Below are 24,394 nucleotides of genomic sequence, written 5' to 3'. Positions count from 1 at the left end.
CCTATAAACAAATTAAAGAGTTTTAATATCCATGATAAAAGCAAATTATTTTACTAAAATTATTTTGCAACGAAGATTTCCATTTAACTTTGGGATCCGAGGTATGTAAACGCTTTGTTAAGTCCATGAGATTAATTTTCTTCTTTTTTAAAGATAGACGGATGGACGGACAGAAAGACTGAAATTAATATCCCACACTTTCAGCGGGGGTAAAAATCTTCTCATGAACTTCAAAACCACAATTAGTCATATTGATATGGAAGCATCTTCAGGTATTGTACATTCAATTTGGTTCAAATCATGACCCCAGGGAGTAGGTCACAAACAGCAAAGCCCTTGTTATTGATATGGGAGCATCCTCAGGTAGTTCAAGCCCACCCTTCCTCTCAATGTAAACTTTTCAATGCTGATTAAGTGATATGCGCATTTTCTAGTTAGGTGAGCTATGTGGCCCATGGTCCTCTTGTTACAGGGATTTTCCACTACCCCGTGTAGGACAGCTAGAATATATGTGCCCCATTCCCTATTGCAAAACGTACCCCTCCCTTTTTCCCAAAAATGAACTGCCTACCAGGTATGTTCAATTTTTGAAAGAAGAAGAACTCAAGAAGGTAACCTGAACATCATTCACAAAACACAAACATGTTTAGGTTTGGAAATTTGAATGAAATGAACAAAATTTTGAAGAATCTTGGGTAAAACTTTATTATAATGATCAATTCTCTGATTCATAGTTCTGAATAACTAAGTAAAAGATAAATTTTTATTCATCTTAAGTATTTAATTATTTCTTGTAAAACATCATACAATAAAATTTCCAAATAAGTGATAAAATGTCGTAAAATTCCCAATTCCAAGGGCCTGGGCCCCATTCCCAAAAGTGAGTGGAAAATCCCTGTGTTACCATTGGGCCTATTACAGCCCCCCCCCTACGACTGATAAAAAAAACTGGGATAATGAACTTAACATGATGATACTAATGATACTAATGATAATGGCACATAATATCTATGGGTAATAACTAATGATAATGGCACATAACATTATTAACATATATGGGTGAAGGGGAGTAAAAATTGTGAATTTTTAATTTTTAAAAAAAAATTATGCTCCTTTCTCAAACAGACATTCACTCAAATTTCATTAAAATAAAAATCATCTCAGGTGTCTTAATGTATAGTGTGGTGGTCAGGCAGGTTTTATCATCAGTGGCCAGAAACTTCAGCTGGCAAAACATATGACTCAAGGTTTCTGGAGGTTCAAATCCTGTTCGATGTGCCTTATTTTTCTTTTCCATAGTTGCATTTTGTGCCATGCCCTGAAATTTATAGGTCAAAGGCTCGCCATGAAAGAGCCTGGGTTATGGAGAGAGTAATGGGCAATCACTGGGCAGGCAGGTTTGAGTGCCAAAAGCAGATAATTCAGTTGATAGAACACCTGACTTAATGATGAGGGTGATCGGGGGGGGGGGGGGGGGGGGTTCAGGTTTCAATCCTACCAGTCTAGTATGTCACATTTTAATTTTTTTCCTCTTCAATTACAATATATTATACATTTTAAGGAACCAATATATTTTTAGGTACTTTATTATCTCTCCTCCATCAGAACACATTTTGTGCCACAGCTTGTTCTGAGATGGATTTAAAATCTGTCATTAGAAAACTAAAACAGTTTGCTGACCCTGGTTTGGCTGAGTCCTGGGACAACGTTGGCCTGCTTGTAGAACCTACCCCTCCACATGAGGTGAAGAAAATCTTAGTTTGTAGTTTTAATGTTTTAGAGTTTTATCATCGTATCTTCAATATGACAAGCGTCATCATCAGATACCCTGGGTGATTTCATCTTTAATATTATTTATCTTCCATGGGTAATATAAAGTAAAAGACAAGATCACCTGTGGGTCTCTAACAATCTTTTAGACTTCAAATGTCTTACTATGGACATGAGATTCCACTTTAAAAAGTTAAAAGATTTAAATGTAACAAAAATTCCAGGAAAATCATGCTAAAATATTACACAATTTTCAAGAAATAACTTTTCCTCCTTTATCCAGAAAATAAATAAAAGTAAAAGAAAATATTATCTTCCTTTAGGTTAAAAAGGTGATGTTAACAAATGACTTGACAGAGATGGTGTTTCAGGAGGCAAAGGCCTGGAAAGCTAACCTGATTATCTCCTACCATCCCCCCATCTTTGTTCCTATGAAGAAGCTAGAGCAAAGGAACTGGAAAGATAGGATCATCACTGGTTGTATAGAGAATCGGATAGCTATATATTCCCCACATACAAGTTATGACGCTCTAGCTGGGGGTGTTAATGACTGGTTGATGGAAGCATTTGGTAAGTTCATGTATTTCATTTGAACATGAATTCAAATTGTTTCCCAATACTCTCTGAACATTGTGAGCTTTGATTATGGGGAAAGGAAAGTTTATTTATTCAGCACATTTTCAGTCTCAGGGAAAGTTTTTAACAAAAATATATTATTTTCTTTCCTGCTCAGATATTCATAAAACAATCAGCATGATTGTAAAAGCAAAATTCTTTTTGGTCCAGGTAATGGCAATTTTTGGTTAACCACAAAGGGAAACAACCAACAATTTAAATGCAGGTTTTAATATTGTGATAGATTTACAAAACAGAATTTCAATCAGAATTTTTTTATGGAAATTCCTTTTTCATGAAAGATACAAAGAGCACAAGTCCAGTAACCCCTTCAGTGGCATCAACAGGACCCCAGAACAAAAGAATGCAGATAACAGTTCCCAGATCTGTCCAGGATAACTTATATAAAGTTGTCAATGGCATTCAGAATACCCTGGTTACCATGCAGGAACTGTATGTAGTTTTTACCATACTGTAGATCACTAATTCTTCTTTTAATTTTCACGAGATAGTCTTTCATTCTTTATTAACGAGACATAGTTTCCACAAATTGTTGTTTTTCCTCTATATAATCGTAAGGAATACTTTTAAACGCGAGATTGAAATTTTCGCGAGCTCATTGTCTCACGTTATTACGCGAAAATAAAGTTCTCGCGTATAAAACGTGATTTATAGTACCTAGTTGTCAAATTTATTTTTAAACAGATCAAATTTCCCAACTATGTCTAAAATTTAATGAAAAAATAATCAAGTTAACTTCATATAAGTACACAATGTACTTATATTTACATCAACTACTTAAGGAGAAAGAGTTTTCCAAGAGATGAATGAAAGTTGAATGACACAAACTGTCTTTTATATATGGTACATATTTTATTCAATTTGTAAATAATTTAACTGATTTATAATTGATTACAAATTACTTACAGAAACCAGGACCTATCACAGATTAATATTCTCTGCTCCAATGGAACCATACCAACAATTCTACAAAGTACTCAAGGTTTCGGTGATAAAATTCAAAGTACTGAATTATTGGATCTACAGAAAGTAAGCACATTCTAAGACAGATTTTTAAAGAATTAAAGTTATAAAGTTTTGTCATGCAATTTTTTTGTGAAGAAACAATTACCGGTATGACAAAAAACAATATTTTAAAGAGAATGAATGATACTGCAAAAAAATATACAATCTTTATTTTGATGTAGGCACCTAAACCAGGTTATGGAATGGGCAGAATAGGGAAATTAACTTCTCCAATTTCTGTGTCTGAAGCAGTAGAGAGAGTGAAGAGACATCTAGGACTAGCACATGTCAGACTAGCTACAGGTAACAATAAATTCTTCATTTAAATAATCTCTGAGATTGATCTGCTGTAAAATTATTTTTTTTAATCAACTTGGAAATGAAAGTTTCATTATCAACCTGTGTTCACTCATTATGCACTTATATATATATCGGTGACTAGTGTAGAAGTAAAATTCACTATATACAAACAGTATGCTTACAAAAGAGAAGTGAGAAATTATGAAAATGCAAATTATCGTCAAATGAATGAGGAATTATTACAAGTTGACTGGGATAATACAGTATTCAATTCTGGAAATATTAATGAAATATATTCTCATTTTGTCTGTACTTTAAATAAGTGTATTGATAAACATATTCCTAAGAAAATAATTACCATCAGACCAAGGGATAAAGTTTTTATGAATAATACAATACGCAAACTCATGAGAAAACGAAATAGAACTCACTATAAAGCAAAACATACAGACAATCCTCTGCATTGGCAATCATACAGAGAACTTAGAAATACAGTCATTGATGAAATTCGAAAATCCCGGGAAAGGTATAATAAAAAAATGTCTTCAATGATCGATAAATCAATTCCTCCTGGGAAATGGTGGAGAATTGTTAAATCAATATCAAAACTTAATAAAAATTATGTACCCTTACCACCATTAAAATCAAATGGTAAACTTATTTTCCATCCAGTTGAAAAAGCTACAGTCCTAAATAAATACTTTGCCCAAGTTTCCTCCATTAATAATGAACCAGATATTCCTCTTCATGGACCTGGTCCACCACAACAAAATAACATTTTCTCTGAAATGCTTATCACCGAAGCTGAAATTTATGACCAGTTAACTATCATTGATAACAGTAAACCACCTGGTCCTGATGGCATATCTCCAAGAGTACTAAAAGAAATATCCACATCTATTAAAAAGCCCCGAACAACTCTCTTTAATATGTCATTAAGGGAAAAAAAACTACCAGATATCTGGAAGTTATCGCAAATAACACCAGTCTTTAAAAATAAAGGGAGTGCTCAAGAGGTATCTAATTATAGACCAATATCTCTAACAAGTGTCTTGTGTAAATTGATGGAAAAAATACTGTTTAAACATTTATATAACTTTATGAAGGACAATAACATACTATACAAATATCAGTCTGGCTTTCAACCTGGAGATTCAACTGTTAATCAACTGGTAGAAATATATAATACTATCATTTCGAATCTTGATAAAGGTAAAGATGTAAGATTTATTTTTTGTGATATCTCTAAGGCATTTGATAGAGTATGGCATAAAGGCCTTTTAACAAAGCTATCAAATTATGGTATAAATGGCAATGTACTAGGTTGGATTGAGAATTATTTGTCTGATAGACAACAAAAAGTTGTAATAGATGGTTTTACATCAAACTCTGAAACAGTAAATGCTGGAGTTCCTCAGGGTTCTGTCCTAGGACCATTCCTATTCCTTTTATATATTAATGATATTTGTGATGATCTAGTCAACAATATAAGACTTTTTGCTGATGACACTTCTTTATATGCTATTGTAGACAAAGAAAATATTACACAATCACTTACTGATGATCTAGAACATATTGATAAATGGTCAAAGAAATGGCTAGTTGATTTTAATCCTAACAAAACTGTAAATTTAGATTTTAGTAGAAAAAATATTGTATATTCCCCTGTTAAATTTGGTGGATATGGCCCACCTATTATTCAAAATGATTCTCATACCCATTTAGGTTTACGTTTCCAAAGAGATGCTATGTGGACATCACACATACAGATAATACACGAAAAAGCTTCAAAAAGATTAAACATTCTTAGAATGCTCAAATACCAGGTTTCACGTAAAACACTCATTAAAATATATTTTGCTTTTGTTCGACCTGTGTTAGAGTATTCTGATGTAGTGTGGGACAATTGTTCTGAAAAAGATTCTGAACTCTTAGAAGATATACAAGTTGAAGCAGGTAGAATTATAACTGGATTAAGGTGTAACTCTTCTCGTACAAAATTGTATGATGAACTTGGATGGGATCTCCTAAAAACAAGGAGAAAAATTCATAAGTTAATATTATTTTATAAAATTATTAATGGTTATTCTCCACAGTATCTGTATGATCTGATTGAACCTTATCGCCCATCAAGTCATTCGTATAATCTTAGAACTAATAATGCTCAATTCAAAATTCCTAATATTAGAACAACATCTTATATGGAAAGTTTTCTCCCCTCTACAGTCAAACAATGGAATACCTTGCCAGATTATATTAAAAATGCTCCAGGAATATGTTCGTTCAAAAGTCTTTTAAAATCTCATTTCTGTAGGAAAAGTATTGAACTTTTTAATTTTGGAATAAGAAAGTATAATATAATACATTGCCAGAAAAGGAATAATGCTAGTAATCTGAAAGCAGATTTATATAATCAACATTTAGCTGAAACTCCAATGTGTGAACATTGTACTGATTGTATTGAAAATGCCTATCATTACTTTATTGTCTGTCCAAAATATACAATTCCAAGAGATGTACTCTTTCAATCAACACATAATATTATAAACTGTGATAATATTCCTGAATGTGATTTATTTTTAAATGGTAGTTCTAACCATGGACTTGACATTAATATACAAATATTTGAAGCTGTACATACATTTATAGCAGTAACAAAACGTTTTATATAAACACTGTCATATCTATATATAGATATAATTTAGTACTCCCAAACCGGTACTACTTTGTATTTTGTCTCCCCCTGTAATTTGCCCTTTTTATACCCCCCGCTTGAAAAGCGGGAGGGTATATAGTAATCGTTAATTCCGTCCGTCCGTCCGTCCGTCCGTCCGTCTGTCTGTCCGTCCGTCCGTCTGTTACGCTTTGGGGTACCCATCTCTTATCCGCAACTCCTCTCATACCACTGAATGAAATTTGATGAAACTTTCACAGAATCTTTATTACATATTGCCATTGTGCACCTCCTATTTTACTTTTTGATCCGACACATATTTTGGGTTTCCCGGCCACAGGAAAACATGGACTTTTTCACCAGTTATAACCATATGGGAGGCGGGGGGTATCATTTAGTGAGCTCATCGCTCACAGTACCTCTAGTTGTTATTTTGTTCATTCTATTTTTCTCTTTTGTTTAATTTTCTATATATGACTTTTTCTGTTTTTTTTCTTCATGTTACTTTGTTCACTTTTGTTTGTATTTTTTCTCTCTTCTTTTGTACATTCTTTTATTATCACTATTTGTTTTGTACCTTGACCTAAATGTAGGGAGAGGGCTAAAATAGGCTGCGCCTGCTGCCCAATCCTATTCACAATAACATCTGTGAATAAAATATTGTTTAAATTAAATATATATATCGGTACTAGATACTTGTACATGTAATTTCATATTCTTGTCACTTTATCCAAAAATTTTTTTTTAGGGGTGGGATGTGAAAACATCTCTTCTGTGGCAGTATGTGCTGGATCAGGCAGCGGTGTTTTAAAGAATCTAGATGTGTCATTATATGTCACAGGAGAAATGGGTCACCATGACGTTCTTCACGCAGTGCATTCTGGGACATCTGTCATATTATGTGATCATAGCAACACAGAGAGGGGTTTTCTCAAAGTATTAAAGGAAAAATTAACTGAAATCTACCAATCTAAAATTGAATTTCAGGTTTCAACATTTGATCAAGACCCCTTAGTTATTGTGTGATCTATAATAAAATAAATTGATATTAATATTGTATCAGGTGTTTGCATAAGATTATTTTAATTTTGTTGGCTTCATTGTGAAAGTTATAAGTTATTCTGAGAGTAAATTTATCATCAATACAGCTACAGTAAAACTCATTTACAGTGAAGTCAAAGGGACCTATGAAATTACTTCTCTATAACCGTAATAATACTAATTCGTTATATTGGTATAAGGAATTCATTAAATTTACATAGCTAGGGATCCAAGATAACTTCACTATAAATTCGCAATACAGGTATCTGCATTCACACTAAACAAGTTTTACTGTATGATCAGAGATGGGCATAGAACTCAGTTTCAGGTATAAAATTCCCTCAGGCTGGTGTTTCTAAGTGAGCTAAAATAACTTAAAAAAAGATACATTGTAGTGGTATGTAGATTTTATTCATCTCTAGGATAATTCATAACAAATATGTCATTGAGATCTAATCAGATGTAGCTAGTCTGGGTATGCTCAAGCAAGGAAAAAGTGCATATCGCAATATATGAGAAATTCACATAACCAATTATATTTTTCATTTAAAACATGAAAAACACACACAGGATAATCTATTAAGGCTCCCTAGTAGCAAACATAAACAAGTTCACCAAATTGTTTAAGTAATAAAAGATACATTTAAGTAGTTTGAAACATGATTACAGCAAACCTCCAGTAAGAGCTAAAAAATTTAGGTGTTTTTTCTTTCATTCACACCAGATAATAAATTACTTGTTGGTTGTATTTATACCGGTAATAGAGAAAATTTGTTTTAAGGAGTTACAATAAGCTTTATTGTGAATTTGTAAATATTTTGTATAGTATTAATCAAGGACAACTTACATATTACAAAATTTGTTTTAAGGAGTTACAATAAGCTTTATTGTGAATTTGTAAATATTTTGTATAGTATTAATCAAGGACAACTTACATATTACAAAATTTGTTTTAAGGAGTTACAATAAGCTTTATTGTGAATTTGTAAATATTTTGTATAGTATTAATCAAGGACAACTTAAATATTACAAAATTTGTTTTAAGGAGTTACAATAAGCTTTATTGTGAATTTGTAAATATTTTGTATAGTATTAAGCAAGGACAACTTACATATTACACTTGTAACAAATGATGCCATACCTTTAATACAGGTAGTGCATCAAATTGCTTATCTAGTACAACAGACAGTTAATAATTACACATAGAAAACCTAATAGGATTTTTCCTAAACATAGAAATAGGAAAATTTTCATAAAACTTGCAAGTTCAGCAAAAGGTATCCAACTCAGTCTAAGTGCATAATTACTCAGATTTAACAAAGGGATGCATGATGAAAATGAAGCTTATTTTAAATAAAAAAAGTAGAAGTTCATCATTTTACATGTACATATGTACTTCTTATTCATACAGATATACAATATATGTTTCAATATATTTTTTATTACACATGACCATTTGCAGGCAGCTGAGGTGGCTGTAAGCCAAGATTTTACAAGCAAAATAGTATTGAAAAATCTGAAATTCCTAATTTTAAAAACAAAAATGTTAATAATTATACAGTATTTACCTAAAAATGTGTTTAAGACTTGAAAAATGAGTATTGAAAGCAACACCGATAGGGCAAAATATAAAATTCCCATGGTAAAAATTCATTTACAGGTATGCAATCATGGCAAGAGTAAAAAATCTGTTTAAGTACATCTAAAGCAGTATAATAAATTGTATTTACTCATGTCTTTTACAATGCTGAAATACCAGGTGACATTTCCTTAAAACAACAAAGAAAGTAATTTTGATTATTTCAAGGACTGAGTAATCCCTATGATCTGCCAAAAATATGTTTCACTGTTTCGGTAAAGGGGTAAATATCCTGTATAATGCAATGATTTACATGTTCAAGCATATATTCAAAAAAAAATTACACAAGGAAATCAGAAGAAGTGACTCCAATGTTCTAAAAACAACCATTTCAACATGTAAATCTAAAACTGAAGTGATGTGTCCAGCCAATCAAACCGAAAAACATGACAACTAGTACAGACATGAAATTCATCATCTGACCATGTTATGGTCTTCAGCTTATGTTCTTCATCATGAATTCCCTCTGCAGAGTGAGCGCATCGATAGCCTTCCTTATTCAAGTCATAGCTCAAACAGCTGGCCAGAATATCCATCACAACACTAGGTAACCCTTTGATATTTTCACATGGGATATGAAGATGGTATTTTCCAAAGCACGACTCAAAAGACTTGTATGTTCTGAACTTTCTGTAGTATTGTTTGTATACTTGTTTGGAAAACTGCAGGTCTCTGGGGATTGGCTGATTTTTGGTGGTAGCAACCCTGACCATTGAAATAATGGCACCACTCTCTACCACCTGCTCTCTAGCAAGGTCTATCAATTTGGCTTTCACAGCACCGTAATCTTGAATTTTATCCCGAATATTTTGTCTAACAACATACTCTGCAAATAATGGGGGCGAGTTTTTCAGGGTTTCAATAAGTTGGGTGATTCCATAATACATGGCCTCTTGTAGGACTGCTTCTGCCAGTGCAACAGGAGGTAGGTCCTGGTCATTTCTCAGGAAGTTTAAAATGTGGTTAAAATGAGTTCCATCTCTGTCAATGAAGTAGTTTCCATCACTATCCTTGTCAATGACATGCCGACCGCTGAACATCACAGCAAGCATTGAATCTGGATACTTCAGCAATGTTGACAGACGAGTGGCAAATATTTTTCCTCCAACATTTAAGTTTATGACAGATGGAAACTGTAAAAAAAAACACACACACAAATTAAATAATTTTTTTTTTCTGAAATAAGCCGCTACATGATACATCCCACATATATTGGAGTGAGATATTTCGAGAAGCTTTGATCATTTTTTTTAATTGTTGCATCATCCTATTTCATGAAGAAATGTTTAAAATTCAAATGAATCTTAAAAAGAGGATCCTAAAATGATGTGTGTAGTCAAAAATCATACACATCAATTCTCCTCTGCTAATTGAAAGATGAGGATAGATGTCAGGTCTGATCATGCACTTATACTTATTATACTGATTTATAATACAGAACGTTCAGAAAACATCCTTTTTCTAAATTTCGGAAGGCTCAATTTGGATACCGCACACCACTTTTGATTATAGCAACACTATACTCAGGTACTTATGGTTTTCCTCAATGTTAACACACAGATATTTTACTCTAAAGACTATAATATCCAAGTGTTATAATTAATGAAAATGAATCAATATATAAAACAAACATCCGATTTTGCTGCCCGTTGTTCAAAAGTTTCTTAACGTTAATAAATCAGGCAACATAGAGACAAAAACTTAGCTATCCCCTGAACAACCTTGCTAAATTCTTAAATTAGATATACAGAAGACCAGAAAGCTCACTGCAGCCAATGCTAGATACCGAATCAAATTGTACCCACCGAATTGTTATTGTCCGTCATACGATATGGATCCATAATGATTCACTTAGAAATTCTTATTGAAAATGAAATGTTACATGATTTCATTATTTCTTTTTAGTGCACAAGTGCAAACAGAGTAAAAATATGTCAAATCTTTTTTTTCAGCTGAGATCTGCCATTGTTGTTGTTTTGGAGTTTGTTTTATTGGAATATTGAACCCGATCAAAATAGCGTGAAGAAGTTAACTAATGGAGAAAAAGACCACATACGTACATAATACATAAAACGTATTGATGAACACACAAAAAGTATAAAAGCTTCAATATTTAAAAAGATATTACAATTCACACATGAATTGTGTTTACACGAAATATGAAAAAATCGGAGGGGGTGGGTGCGTATGTAGCATGTGTAGTTTGACAAAAAATCATTCAAAACAAACTGACCAGGAACAAGATATGTGGTTTGTGTATGGAAGGGGGGGGCACCCTTTCAATGAATATTTTCATGTTCCCCCAGCTCCTAAGCTGATTACTACGTGGCGGGGGGGGGGGGGGCACTCTGGAAATCTGGATCTAGAAAAGCATATAAGATCAGTTGAATCTACTGGTGCTGCATTTGAAATCTAGTACCCAGCACTATGCTAAAAAATGATTTACAAATTTTCTGTAAAAGGTAAATTTTCTTTCAAAGACAGTAAACCCCAGAGCATAAAAAAGGTCCAAAAGCAAAATTCCTCTAAATATTTCGTAGGGGAAAGATAAGGGAATGTGCATGCTGCTTCTTTCAAATCTTGAAACATCACACAAATAACGTTACAAGTAACGAGTGGAAGACTGCCAATTCAGAGCAATGAAGGATCTTTTTTGGAACTTTTATTGGTTTATACGGTGGAAGGAGGGAGTCCTAGTTTTTATGATGCGCCACTAGTTACCCCAAAGAAAATTGAAGTTACTGTAATATAAAGCTGATAGATGCAAGTTTCCAAGATAACAAGAAAAAAACCTTATGAAATCTACGCAGAATTTAAATACGTGTAAGGAGCGTTTCAAGTGCTGCTTACGTATTTAAAGTTGATACGCTGCAAGTTCTGCATTACAGAAACATGAAATGTAGAAACAAGACTGTGTTTGTGAAACATTGATGTCCCCGTATGGCAGCTAATGGCGAGGGTCGAATTCTTTCAAATGCATGTCAAACTCCAAAGGTCAAAGTCAAAGGATCAAAAGTGTTGGTACCCAAAGGAAGGTTTTGTTACAAGGAATACACCAGTGAAATATGAAAGCCAAAGTTCTAACTGTTCAAAAGTTATGACCAAAGTTAAAGTTTTTAAAAAGTAGTTCAAACTCTTAGGTCAAGGTCAAAAATATTAATACCAGCTGAAAGGTCTTGTCACAATAAATACACATGTGAAGTATGAAAGCCCTAGCTACAACTGTTTACAAGTTATTGTCAAGGTTAAAGTGGGTTATTTTTCATGTAAAAGTAGGAAAAAAAACTCGCAGGTCAAATTTGGTGGTACCCAAAAAAAGGCCTTTTACAAGGAATACACCCGCGAAATATGAAAGCCATAGCCCCCCCACTCAATAGTATGGACTAGGTTAAAGTTGACAACAGACAAACAGACAGACGGGACAAAAACAATATACCTCCGGGATCTTTCGATCAGGGGGCATAAAAAATAATATTTAGATTATACAGGAATTGGTGATAGCTTAAGGTACTCCGATCCTCAGTCAGGAATGATAACTCTTTAATTATAATTTAATTCAAAAAGTCTCAAAATGAAGCTTGAAAATTTAATCTTTTCGTGCAACAATTTTCATTTTATACCTCACATTGTGCTTGAAGGTTCTTTGAAGTTCTCAGAAAAGTCTTATAAAAAGTCGAAAATTTTACCCCATAAAAGTATTTTAAAATTACATATTTAAAGAAATTGAGGTTCATTTAATCCAACCATAGATACCAATGTTTATTAACATAATATGAAATTAAAAGTGATTTACGGTGATCGAAGTAAATATAAGAAAAAAAACACCTTACGTTTATGTATAAAAATTGTGTAATTTCTTCAAAAGCCTGGATACGTAGGATTTTTATTATTAAAATGTGTTTGTTGATCAAATTTGAATTAGAAAATGCATAGTAAGTGTTTGTATTCGCATTTCTTAAAAAATTATTCGAGATTTTCTTATTTACCCTATATATATAAAATAACTACCTTTAAAGATTAAGTTTGAAGAATCATCGTGCGTATGAAAAAAACGTTACTTTAAGAATTCCGAGACATTTTATGAGCATTTTCAATTAGTCAATGCTTGATTTTCGGAACCTGAGGATCGGAGTACCTTAATACTACTATATTAAATATCATTCAGGAATTTTTCGTTATAATTGATTTGTATAATTATAATACAGTGGTCAAACTTCCTTAATACGGACGTCCTTGTTTGTCATTTATATATAGATACACATTATACATGTACATTTGTTCTTTCTTGTAGATCGTGATTATAAAATTTGGATTATAAAAATTTATAATTATATGAAATCTATGCTACTTTCATTTAGGAATTTGACTTTAGGGACTGAAATAATGTAACATATTGTATTGTAAATACCCGGATTTCATAGCCTTAGGTAACATACAAACCTACCCAAGCATCTCAATATAAATATTTTTGTAGAAACTCTCATATTTGGTTTCATGAACAACAAAATAAGCTGGTGTAGCCTTACATTACAAGTAGGACAGGACGCAGTAGTTATAATTTTAAACTTCATCGATGAAAAGAGGAACTTCGTTATTGAAAACTTGGAGAAAGACGAATTTAAAATGGATTTTTCCATTTTATCGAGCACAGCATACCGGTACCGTTGTCGGGCCCGAAAAAGATCGTCGGCTTTTGCCATATCAAGAGGTCTCTCCTGGGACCTTGGACTTCGACGATGCCGTGAAAGCTTGCCAGTCGCAGACGACTTGGGAACTATTGAGGGCCCTTCTTATTTTCAAAGTCTGTTCGTTTGAGAAATTCGTTGAAAATAATTACAAGGTAAGTTTAAAAACACATATTTTTAAAGTTATGTAACTAAAGAAAGCTTATATTACATGCTCGTTAAATCTTTCATAATGTAAAGATAACGAAAAAAAAACCAAGTTTGTGGAACCTATGACAGCTGTTGGCAAATGTTTGAATTAAAACCTTTGCAGCAAGTTTCAAATGTCATGGCCAAGGTTAGAGTTTTTCAAAAGTAGGTCAAACTTGAACGTCACTAAAGGTCAAAAGCAATTTGTTGGTATCCAAAGGAAGGTCTTGTCACAGGAAATATGCTTCTTAGATATGAAGGTCATGGTACTAACTCTTTAAAAGTTATCTCTATGGTTATTTTTTTTTTTAGAATTGGGTCAACTGAAAGGTCAAGGTAAAAAAATATTTAATCCATGGAAAATTTTTGTTATAAAAAATACATATGTGAAGTATGAAAGCCCTAGCATCAACTATTGAAAAGTTATGGCCAGGGTAAAAGTTTGGTAAATTTGACCCACTTTTGCAAAATTTTAACTTCAACCTTGGCCATAACTTTGGAACGTCGAGTAACAAGGGTTTCACAGATGTATTATTATACCCCCCGCTTGAAAAGTGGGAGGGTATATAGTAATCGGTATTTCCGTCCGTCCGTCCGTCTGTCCGTCCGTCTGTTACGCTTTGGGGTACCCATCTCTTATCCGCAACTCCTCTTATACTACTGAGTGAAATTTAACGAAACTTTCACAGAATCTTTATTACATATTGCCATTGTGCACCTCCTATTTTACTTTTTAATCTGACGTATATTTTGGATTTTTCCAGAGCAAAACATGGACACTGCTATGATATTCATATGGACGGGGGGTATCATTTAGTGAGCTCATTGCTCACAGTACCTCTAGTTTGTGACAGGACCCTTCATCTAATACTAAGAATTTTGACCCTATGACCTGGACCTTGTAATTTGACATACTTTTGTAAAATAAGTTAACCTTTGTGCTAACTTTTGAACAGTTTGTTCTAGGGCTTTCAAATATCTCATGTGTATTCTTTCCTTGGGTGTTAACCATCACGACCCCCCTTTTTCATACTCTCTTGATTTTGGAGTTTGACTCTCTTTTGTGAAAAATAACCTTCTACATAAGTTGCCATTCGGGGCATCATTGTCATTGTTTCAAAATCACAACATTTTACTACAGATTTTGTCATGGAGCCGTTGTCTTATGGGTAGACCTCTATTCAACACGATGATGCGTCCGACAATCTATAAACAATTTGTGGGAGGCGATGACATCACATCTTTCCAGGCAACCGTTGATCGTCTGCAAGCGGCAGGAATGGGGCCGCTCGTCATGGTGACGCTGGAAGAAGACGTTAAAGACGACGGTCCGTAAGTAGAGGAGCGAGGAATTCAGCGAAAAATAAAGCACTATATGGATACTTTGCATTAAGATTATTATGATTTGCATATGAAGATCTTTAATTCGTGTATTTTGATATGCATATTATTTTCATGAAATTTCAATTCATTACAAAAATATTGAATTCTCTGATAATTTTGGGATCAGTGTATTTAATGTACTTTCTATTTTGCAGAGATGCTGATCAGCTTTTTGACAGAAATTTGAAGATAATGGTCGACTGTATAGAAATGACGTCAAAACTTGGGAGCCAGAATCCAATGATGCAAATCAAACCGTCTGGATTGTTCCCTCTCCATCTCTGTGTTCGTATGATAATTTTACATTTATCCTCAAAAAGTTTAATAACCTCATCTTCCTTTAATAAATAAAAATTATCTACAACGACGAAATATGATAAGCCCAAGCACACTGACACGGGTCACAGGCAGTTTCAAATTTTACTATTCGTATTTATGAGGTGGAAAATAGATACACGTTTAAAACAAACTTTTGTGAATGGAACTACGTTTTGCAAACCTTAATTTATGATTTGTATTTTTTGTCCTGTTCATTTTGAAAACATTGCAAAACAGAGAATGATTTCGACTGAAGTACCATACCCCAATAAGAAACCAGAACTCGTAGAGAAAGTAGCAAATGCCATGCACACATCCAAAGAGGTGGGAATATATATTACTCTTATACAATTTTAATGATTCTCTGGAATATCCTTATACACATGAACTTCTTTGTGTAAAATAGATGACCATTCAGGACTATTTACGATAAAATCGTTTCATGCAGATAACACAGTTGGGAAACCTGTCATCTATAGAAATCACACAATTGAACAAAGCGTTACATAGGGTGAAACAGATTTGCAAGGTAACATGACTTTGTGGTTTGAACGTGACTGATTTTGATGATAAAGTAAAATAAAAAAAAATATTGAATGCAAGCTCTATATATAATAAAAATTTGATCATAGGTTGCTATGGAGAAACAAGTGATCATTATGGTAGATGCGGAGTACACGTATTTGAACCCGTGTCTTAATTTATTAGCCCTTGCAATGATGCTGAACAGCAATGGTTCCGCTCCACTTGTATTTTATACCTACCAAAATTACCTCAAGGTCAGTTGACTTAATTGTGAATTTGTATCTCAAAATAATTTTTTTCTTTGAAGAAAATGTCACAAAGTTTACTCTGTAGGAAACTCCAGATATTCTGTCGAAAGACATCGCATTTGTTCAAGCACATGGGGTATCCTTTGGTTCCAAACTTGTGCGAGGTGCTTACCTGTACAAAGAAAGGTCGCTGGCAAAGGAGAAAGGCTACCCTGATCCTGTCTGCGAAACATTCGAAAAGACAACCGAAAATTACAATCGTTCAATGGACATTATGTTGAATAACATAGCGAAGTATCCAGGAAAATTTAGCACGATAATTGCCTCGCACAACGAGGATACCATTATAAGAGGAATATCCAAGTGAGTTGGTGAACCCCATATTTAATTTGTATTCTTTTCTTTAAGAGACAAATTAAGTAAAGCTTAAGAGCAGTGGTCTCATAAAAGTATGAGTTATGCTGGTACAGTAATATTTTCATTAGACATTAAATAGTATGAAACATTTAAGGTTGACCAGATCTTTACGCTGTTTGAATATGGTTGAATAAGGATATTTTGCAAGTGTGTTTTATGTCTAGGAATATAATGTAAAGATGGAGTTATCTGTTACCAAAGTTTTCTCTTAAAATCCCATTGGGGCAGATGAAATTAACAACAAATCAAGCAGAGATACACATATACATCTACATTTGTTTTTAATGATATTTCAGACTGAATGAACTGGGAATTCCTCGAAGAGGCACAGAGCAAAAGGTTTTCTTTGGTCAACTCTATGGAATGTCTGACTTTATTTCACAATCTTTAGGTAACAAAAAAAAAGTGGACAACACAAAACATTAAAAATGTTTATGATGTCTTTAATTCCATTGTTCAGATAAAATGGAAAAATAATATATTGTTGAAGTAATTTTGAGGTAAATTGCAATTATGATGTGTAAAATCCTTTGCAATAATATACAAGTCTTGTTAACGTTGCTATGTAATGAAAATTTTATATTATATAATATTATATTACATATATTATTTGATAAAAATCGCGATTAATGTCAAAAGTATTGTGAATGATACCAAAAAACTTTTAATTTACAGTAAGTTTTGATTAATCACAAAATTTTTCATAAACCACAAGGTTCATCAAATATACACAAGGTTTGTATTGTATTGCAACGTTTAATATACCATTTTCGTTTGATTACAAATATCTTGCATTGTTTCAGGTCAGGCTGGCTATATGATTCACAAGTCCATTCCTTATGGCACTATCGATGAAGCTCTTCCTTACCTGTCCAGACGAGTCGGTGAAAATAGTTCCATATTTGGTGGTATCAGACGAGAGCGCAAAATCATCCGCCGAGCCCTTGCTGACCGGTTAAATTTACGCCAGTAACGGTACAGGGATCATTAACAGAAATTTTTCACGGTTGAATATCATCTAAAATTTTATTTTAAAATATGAACAAGCCTCGATAACTCCTACATATGTACATATTTTGAAATTTCAAATCGTATTATGTGTATTTTAGTAATGTATTTTAATGTTTTAAATTATATGATTCTTTGATTATACACGCCTTTGAAATTTATTGTAAACATCTATATGTAAATAAAATTCCAGAATGATTTTTTGTTTGTTTGTTTTTTTAGCAACATAATTATACTTAAGTAATCAAATGCATGGTTTCCTGGACTTGATCATTTTATCAGGCACGAAAACTCTTTTCTTGAATCAAATGCATGGTTTCCTGGACTTGATCATTTTATCAGGCACGAAAACTCTTTTCTTGAAAGAGTCAAAACCATGAGATTTACAGTGTTTCTGAACTTCCGTCAAAATTAAAAGCTCTTTTTACCGCCGATAAATGGCATAAATATCGTCGAATTTATTAGGTGAAAGTAGTACACATAATTATTAATGGTTTATACTTTCTTTTTGCAGCCGTTGTTGCATATATTTACTATTGCATGCAACTATAATTGAATTTACCCGGTTCGCAAGTTGCAATTTTCAATTTAGATACTGTGATGTAAAATGCATCAGATTATTTTCGGCATGTTAATGGGTCTTTAGTTTCATGAAATTAAGAAAGACATACCAGAAATTATTTTTGAATTGTAGAGGTGTGTAATTTCTGTACAGTGCAAGTATTTATAATATTCAGTGGTAAATATTATGCTGTATATTGCACACAATAGAACAATTAAAACTGAAAAGATCAGGTTTCGCTATACACATATAATATACTTCTTTCTGTGTTAAACAACTGGATTTCTAGTAAATGCTACAGATATTGTGTGTCAATTTCATATTATTAGTAAGTGGTTTCATTCTTCTTGTAGAACTGGCCCCTTTTAAAGATCGTTTCCATTATGTTGTGCTGCAAAGATGTCAACTGTACTAAAAGGGAGAAGGTTGGGGAGAAAAAGAAATGCGTTTGGGATAAACGAAATCTGTAGATATTGAATACAATTATCAAGTTCAAAAGTCTATTGAAACAATAAAAATGGGAATGAAAGCAAACACGGACATCCAAAAGCATCAGAGGTGAGATCAGGTGCCTTGGAGGAGAGAGCATCCCTTGTTGACCGGTCAAACCCGCCACAAAGTTAAAGCAAGACAGGGTACCTACCCCACTCATGTTTCCAGTGGGGCCCAAATTTATATTTATTTTAAACAAATACAATAGTATTGATAAGAATCTTAATATTATCTTTAACTTTATTTACTGTCAAATTCTTTCATGCATCTACCTTTCATAGGAGAATTAAGATGTATTCGTATTACATTTAACTCTGGAAACTGATCTTGTTAATCACCCTTTTTAAAGCCCTTTACTTGTAACTTCAAAATATTTTCATTTTTGTAATAAATAGTTTTTTTTTTTTTTTGTTATTTTCCATTTTTTAAATAGACCGAGATTTAAAAAAAAAACCACATTTGTATAAAAAAAAATATCCAAACGTTTATTTCCCCTATTTTGACCTCAGATTATTCGCATACCTTGTGTATTCCTTTTCTTTTATTTGACACCTGGTGTGTTCTTATACTCTTGAGATTATTTGGACTGTAAGTCTATTGTATATTGCCAAAAAACTTTTTTAATTAAAGAAATGGAGTAGATATACCTTAATTGTTGTGTGACCATGAAGTATCTTTATCCATGGTCTTACTGTTTGTAGACCTGTAAAAATATGAAAATCAAATTTCAAATGATTTTCATGCTCGTTCAAGAAGCATTGTATGCATCAGCGAGACACCATTTTGAACAGTTGAGATATTTAGCGAATGTCTTTTCAGCGTTCTAAACTTTTAGTTTACTTGACTATATCCTGAGAGATATCACAATCTTTTCTCTGTCATTTGATAGCAAAACAGTTTATGTCCGCAGGAATTTTCATTTTTGACCCAAATGTGAATCAAGTTACAACAGAATCACTATTTTTTGACGTTGCCCGAAATGGGAAAAGGGGATGGCGGATGTCAGTCGTCCATGTCTTTGTTTATTTTCGAAAAATATGTGAGCCATACATATATTTGAAAATAATGACCTACCTTATATCTATAAAAAGAAATACAGTAAACAACCACTTTTTTTGAAAGAGTCAATTGTTATTTTTTCCTGCAGTATTCTTGAGTTAAAGTGCAGCTACAGTGGCAGGAATCTGTCATGTAAGATGGATAAAAAAAATCTACTTCACAGTTCACTTTACTGCTGATACTTGAAATTGTTGGCCATGGGATGACATTTGGATCTATTACAAATTACCCAAGCGTCCCAAACAAAATATTTATATACAGCTCTTGTTCTGGGTATCAGAAACACGAATATGATCTGCTCTAGACTGACACTAGCATGATAAACATAATACATTTTTACTTAAACTTTTAACTTCAGCAATGCTAAGTAGGATTTCGGTGCTTAAAAATCTCAAAGAAGGGAATTTAAAGTGGCGTTTTCCTTTTTGTCAATCTCAACACACAATTGCAGATCCTCGAAAGGACCTTGCATCAGTTCCAGAAAATACTGCGCAGCAACAACTACTGGAGTTTGAAGATGCCGTCAAAGCCTGTCAATCGAAGAAAAACTGGGAACTTTTGAGAGCGCTGCTTATTTTCAATGTTTGCTCGGTTGAGAAATTCGTTAAAAACAATTACAAGGTAAGAGGATGTATTTTTCAATTGAGGACCTAATCGAGAAGTAAAATTGGAATTTTTTACTATACATCGATCAGAGTTCTTTGGATCTTTTTTTTTTTTCGAAGTGATGTAAGTAAATGTTTTTTTTAAAGTGATGAACCGCATAAAAAGGTTGACAATACTAAGCATTTATTGTCTTATATGCCTTTTTTTTAATTGTGAAAACTTTGCGTCTGAATTTATCTATATAAAAATTATAAATGTATATATTTCATGTATATTTTTCATTTGGCGAATTTCGTCTGAGTGTCAAAGAAAAAAGCCAACTGAAAACTCTGTGAACTAACTCAAAAGAACTGCTTTAGAAGTGGTAAACTTTCCTTGTATATTCACTACATCTTTTATAGTATCGAGTACAACCGATCTGGAACTTGCATCTTTCTTTTGCTTTGTTAATCCTTGACTTAACATTTAGAGACTGATTGACAATCATAAACCAAATGCTCTTATAATACCAAAAATAGTTGATATCATAAGAACTAAATAAAACAGATATGCTGCACATGATGCATGTGCCATTCTGCAATACTACAAAAAAGAAATGGAATTCCTGATGATTATGTTCATGAAAATATTAAATACAGGAATCCGTTTCAAAAGAAATATTTGACAAGGAAACATATTTTTCAAATCAATTTTAGGAATTTCATATCTTATTTTAATTAAGATTCTCTCATGGAGTCGTCGACTAATGGGCCGACCTTTATTCAACATGATGATGCGCCCAACCTTCTACAGACAATTTGTCGGAGGCCATGACCTGGCGTCCCTTCAGACAACTGTAGACTGTCTGCAAGCTGCCGGAATTGGACCATTTGTCATGGTGGCGTTGGAGGAAGACGTGAAAGACGACGGACCGTATGAGAGTTTTTTTCCTCTTCCTGTACAAGAAACGTTTTATTGCTGAAGCTTAGTTATGACTTTATTTTTGAAGATTATGAATGAATCCCCCAAGATAACGTTTTTATAATATTTTTTAAAAAAATCTTATTTTAAAGATGATGTTTTTTGATAGTTTGATTTGATTAAATTATTGTTTTTTACATGTTATAAAGGAGCGTTTTTTACAGAGATGCTGATCAAATATTTGACAAAAATCTGAAGATAATGCTGGATTGTTTGGAAATGACTTCAAAACTTGGGAGCCAGAACCCGATGATGCACATCAAAACGTCCGGATTGTTCCCTCTCGATCTTTGCGTTTGTATTGAAATTTTTCTTTTCAAACTTTCTCATCATATCTACTAGTATCTACATGTAATATCTATCCAGGATTTTTCAAATGTATGCTTTTTTTTATAATGGAGTAAATCCAATGTTTTCTTTCTTAATTTTTGTAAACTAGAAATTACACTTTTTTTCCTTTTTTACTAAATGACAATACAGAAAGCGATTTCATTGGAAATTCCACGTCCAAATGCTCAACAAAATGTAGTGGAGAAAATTGCGAACTCGATGAACACATCCAATGAGGTAGGAGATAAATGCTCATAAAAGCTTTTTTCCAATAGGTAATTCCAAAGAAATCATTTATGTTTGGAAAACTTTCTCACATGACATATTTGGGAAAAAGTTCATTCTTTTGCAGATAACAGAGCTGGGTAACTTGAAATCCGTAGAACTCCAACAATTGAACAAAGCGTTATACAGAATGAAACAGATTTGTGAGGTAATGTACTTAATGTAAAATATATTAAAAGGAAGGGCAATATTCATACAATCTTTTTTATAAATTAAAGGTTGCTAAGGAGAAAAACGTAATAGTTATGGTGGATGCAGAGTACACTTACCTGAACCCGTGTTTAAATTTATTGACTCTGGCCATGATGATGAACAGCAACGGTTCCGCCCCACTTGTGTTTTATACCTACCAAAATTACCTCAAGGTCAGTTTTCTTTTACTTTTTTGTCTTAAAATATATATTTTGCTGTGAAGAAATTGTCACAAAGATTACTCCAAAGTAAACTCTAGATATTCTGTCGAAAAACACCGCATTTGTTCAAGCGCATGGCATATCCTTGGTTCCAAACTTCTTTGACATTTAAGGTCATACAATTAGCTACATTACAAAAAACTTGTTTCAATTTATTCACTACAGGAAACTCCAAGTATTCTCGCAAAAGACATCGCATTAATGCAGGCACATGGTATATCCTTTGGTGCTAAACTTGTGCGGGGTGCCTATTTACACAAAGAAAGGTCGCTGGCAAAAGAGAAAGGCTACCCTGATCCTGTTTGCGAAACTTTCGAGAAAACGTCAGCAAATTATTATCGTTCTATGGACATTATGTTGGATAACATCGCAAAACATCCTGGAAAATTCAGCACGATAATTGCTTCACACAACGAAGCCACTATTAAGAGAGCAATATCCAGGTAAAAGTGCTGATTATTCAAAGAGCTGAACTGTTGCGTTTTCCATGACAGCGCTCTAAATATGGCTTTCGGTACAGATATTAAATTTTGAAATGTTTCCCAAAACTACTTCCTAAGTTGTCTAACACTGTGTCCTCGATGCTTATACAAAACTTTTTAATGAATAAAACCGTGTTTCAGAATGACAGATTTAGGAATATCACGAAGAAGTAAGGAACAGAAGGTTTTCTTCGGTCAGACTTATGGAATGTCCGACTTCATATCCCTGTCTTTGGGTAAACATAATTATAATTTCATCGACATTTGGGAAATACATGTAGGCTAATAAGATTTCATACATCCAATGATTGTTGTATGTTAATTACAAAAACAAAGGTTGCATTGATCATAAAGTCTTCCTTGATTTTAAGTCAAAGTGTCAAAAGTTATGTTTGAAACTTAGATACAAAACCCTTTGTTTTCTTTCTCATCAGGTCAGACTGGCTATATGATCCATAAATCAATACCTTATGGTACTGTTGATGAAGTTCTTCCATATTTGTCCAGAAGAGTTAATGAAAATAGTTCCATTTTCGGTGGAATGAGAAGAGAGCGCAGTATCATCCGAAGAGCCCTTGCAGATCGTGTACTGTCAAAAACTTAAATTCGTTGAAACCAACTTCGAAGGAAGGGTAGATCGTTTACTGATACTAACTTTAAAATAGTGGTGATCAATTAATTAGCAATGCCTTTTATCGTATTAATTCATTTATTCTTTGAAAATTAACCTTTGAATGTTTATTAACTATTACTATGAGTTTGTATTTTCTTTCTATACAGTACTGTTGAAACTATAATGTTAATTTTAAAATAAGGCTTTTATATGCTTTTCACTCACTTGAGTTTACCACGATGAATAATAGAAAGATACATATAAGTAATATTAGATATTTTTAGATCACGCATTTACATGAAATATGAATTCTATATTTCGAATAAAGATTATAAAACAAGTACGTGCAATTTTAGTAAATCGGCATCGCCTCAAGTCAAGGTCTGCAGTCTGCAAATAAATCTCTAAACAGGGTCGTATATATCGGCTGTAGTTTGCGACAATGGTAAAACGAGAACTGTTTCATTATAAAATTCTTAATCCAGAAATGTAAAATTAACAAGAAATACAATTTATAACTTCATACGTGATGCATAAAGTTTAAGAAAATCTATGTGACTCAGGCATGTCAGGGAGAATAGAGTTTTGAAAGCTTTTCACAAAAAATTAATATTCTTAGAAAACAATAACTATCCTACAAATTCAAAAAACTTTAACATAATTAAAATTCCTGAGAGGTCTTCTGTATATTATTTTTAAAAATACGTAAAAGACAATTTTTTTCAAAAGAAGGAATACTTTTTTTTTGAAAATT

General features: G+C 32.9%; 3 protein-coding genes across 3 annotated transcripts; 2 read left to right on the top strand and 1 right to left on the bottom strand.

Moving 5' to 3' along the window:
- Window positions 1-18: 18 nt before the first annotated feature.
- LOC134254487 (NIF3-like protein 1) lies at window positions 19-7,444 on the top strand. Its single transcript, XM_062736997.1, has 7 exons — window positions 19-101; window positions 1,580-1,743; window positions 2,094-2,340; window positions 2,688-2,838; window positions 3,315-3,435; window positions 3,594-3,714; window positions 7,134-7,444. Exons 1-7 carry the CDS (start codon window positions 32-34, stop codon window positions 7,409-7,411), a joined length of 1,152 nt encoding a protein of 383 aa, XP_062592981.1. The 5' UTR covers window positions 19-31; the 3' UTR covers window positions 7,412-7,444.
- Window positions 7,445-8,449: 1,005 nt separating this feature from the next.
- Window positions 8,450-11,041, bottom strand: LOC134254482 (BTB/POZ domain-containing protein KCTD7-like). The gene is made up of 2 exons (XM_062736989.1): window positions 10,871-11,041; window positions 8,450-10,198 (listed from the first exon to the last, which is right to left on the bottom strand). The coding sequence occupies exons 1-2, from the start codon at window positions 10,904-10,906 to the stop codon at window positions 9,410-9,412; spliced, it is 825 nt and encodes a 274-aa protein (XP_062592973.1). The 5' UTR covers window positions 10,907-11,041; the 3' UTR covers window positions 8,450-9,409.
- A 2,597-nt stretch (window positions 11,042-13,638) lies between these two features.
- LOC134254494 (uncharacterized) lies at window positions 13,639-23,806 on the top strand. The gene is made up of 19 exons (XM_062737004.1): window positions 13,639-13,905; window positions 15,027-15,271; window positions 15,478-15,607; window positions 15,878-15,964; window positions 16,089-16,169; window positions 16,273-16,419; window positions 16,499-16,776; window positions 17,127-17,221; window positions 17,634-17,799; window positions 19,594-19,597; window positions 20,267-20,572; window positions 21,279-21,469; window positions 21,682-21,811; window positions 21,998-22,084; window positions 22,200-22,280; window positions 22,351-22,497; window positions 22,711-22,988; window positions 23,169-23,263; window positions 23,462-23,806. The coding sequence occupies exons 1-19, from the start codon at window positions 13,639-13,641 to the stop codon at window positions 23,629-23,631; spliced, it is 2,985 nt and encodes a 994-aa protein (XP_062592988.1). The 3' UTR covers window positions 23,632-23,806.
- The last annotated feature ends 588 nt before the right edge of the window (window positions 23,807-24,394 follow it).

This window comes from Saccostrea cucullata, unplaced genomic scaffold (assembly GCF_032062105.1).
Source record: "Saccostrea cucullata isolate Sc308-1 unplaced genomic scaffold, CSIRO_AGI_Scuc_v1 ctg19, whole genome shotgun sequence".
Classification (NCBI taxonomy): Eukaryota; Metazoa; Mollusca; class Bivalvia; order Ostreida; family Ostreidae; genus Saccostrea; species Saccostrea cuccullata.
Note: the sequence above shows the minus strand (reverse complement) of the source record. Positions and strands in the feature narration are given on the sequence as shown.

Bases quoted from the DNA above. Each gene is read 5' to 3' on its own strand.
- LOC134254487 (XM_062736997.1), top strand. From the start codon at position 32: ATGATAAAAGCAAATTATTTTACTAAAATTATTTTGCAACGAAGATTT. The intron at 102-1,579 runs GTATGTAAACGC...ATATATTTTTAG, and splicing joins ATTTAACTTTGGGATCCGAG to GTACTTTATTATCTCTCCTC. The intron at 2,341-2,687 runs GTAAGTTCATGT...TTTTCATGAAAG, and splicing joins CTGGTTGATGGAAGCATTTG to ATACAAAGAGCACAAGTCCA.
- LOC134254482 (XM_062736989.1), bottom strand. From the start codon at position 10,906: ATGGATCCATATCGTATGACGGACAATAACAATTCG. The intron at 10,199-10,870 runs GTGGGTACAATT...TTTTTTTTACAG, and splicing joins TGACGGACAATAACAATTCG to TTTCCATCTGTCATAAACTT.
- LOC134254494 (XM_062737004.1), top strand. From the start codon at position 13,639: ATGAAAAGAGGAACTTCGTTATTGAAAACTTGGAGAAAGACGAATTTA. The intron at 15,272-15,477 runs GTAAGTAGAGGA...TCTATTTTGCAG, and splicing joins GACGTTAAAGACGACGGTCC to AGATGCTGATCAGCTTTTTG. The intron at 21,812-21,997 runs GTTTGTATTGAA...ATGACAATACAG, and splicing joins TGTTCCCTCTCGATCTTTGC to AAAGCGATTTCATTGGAAAT.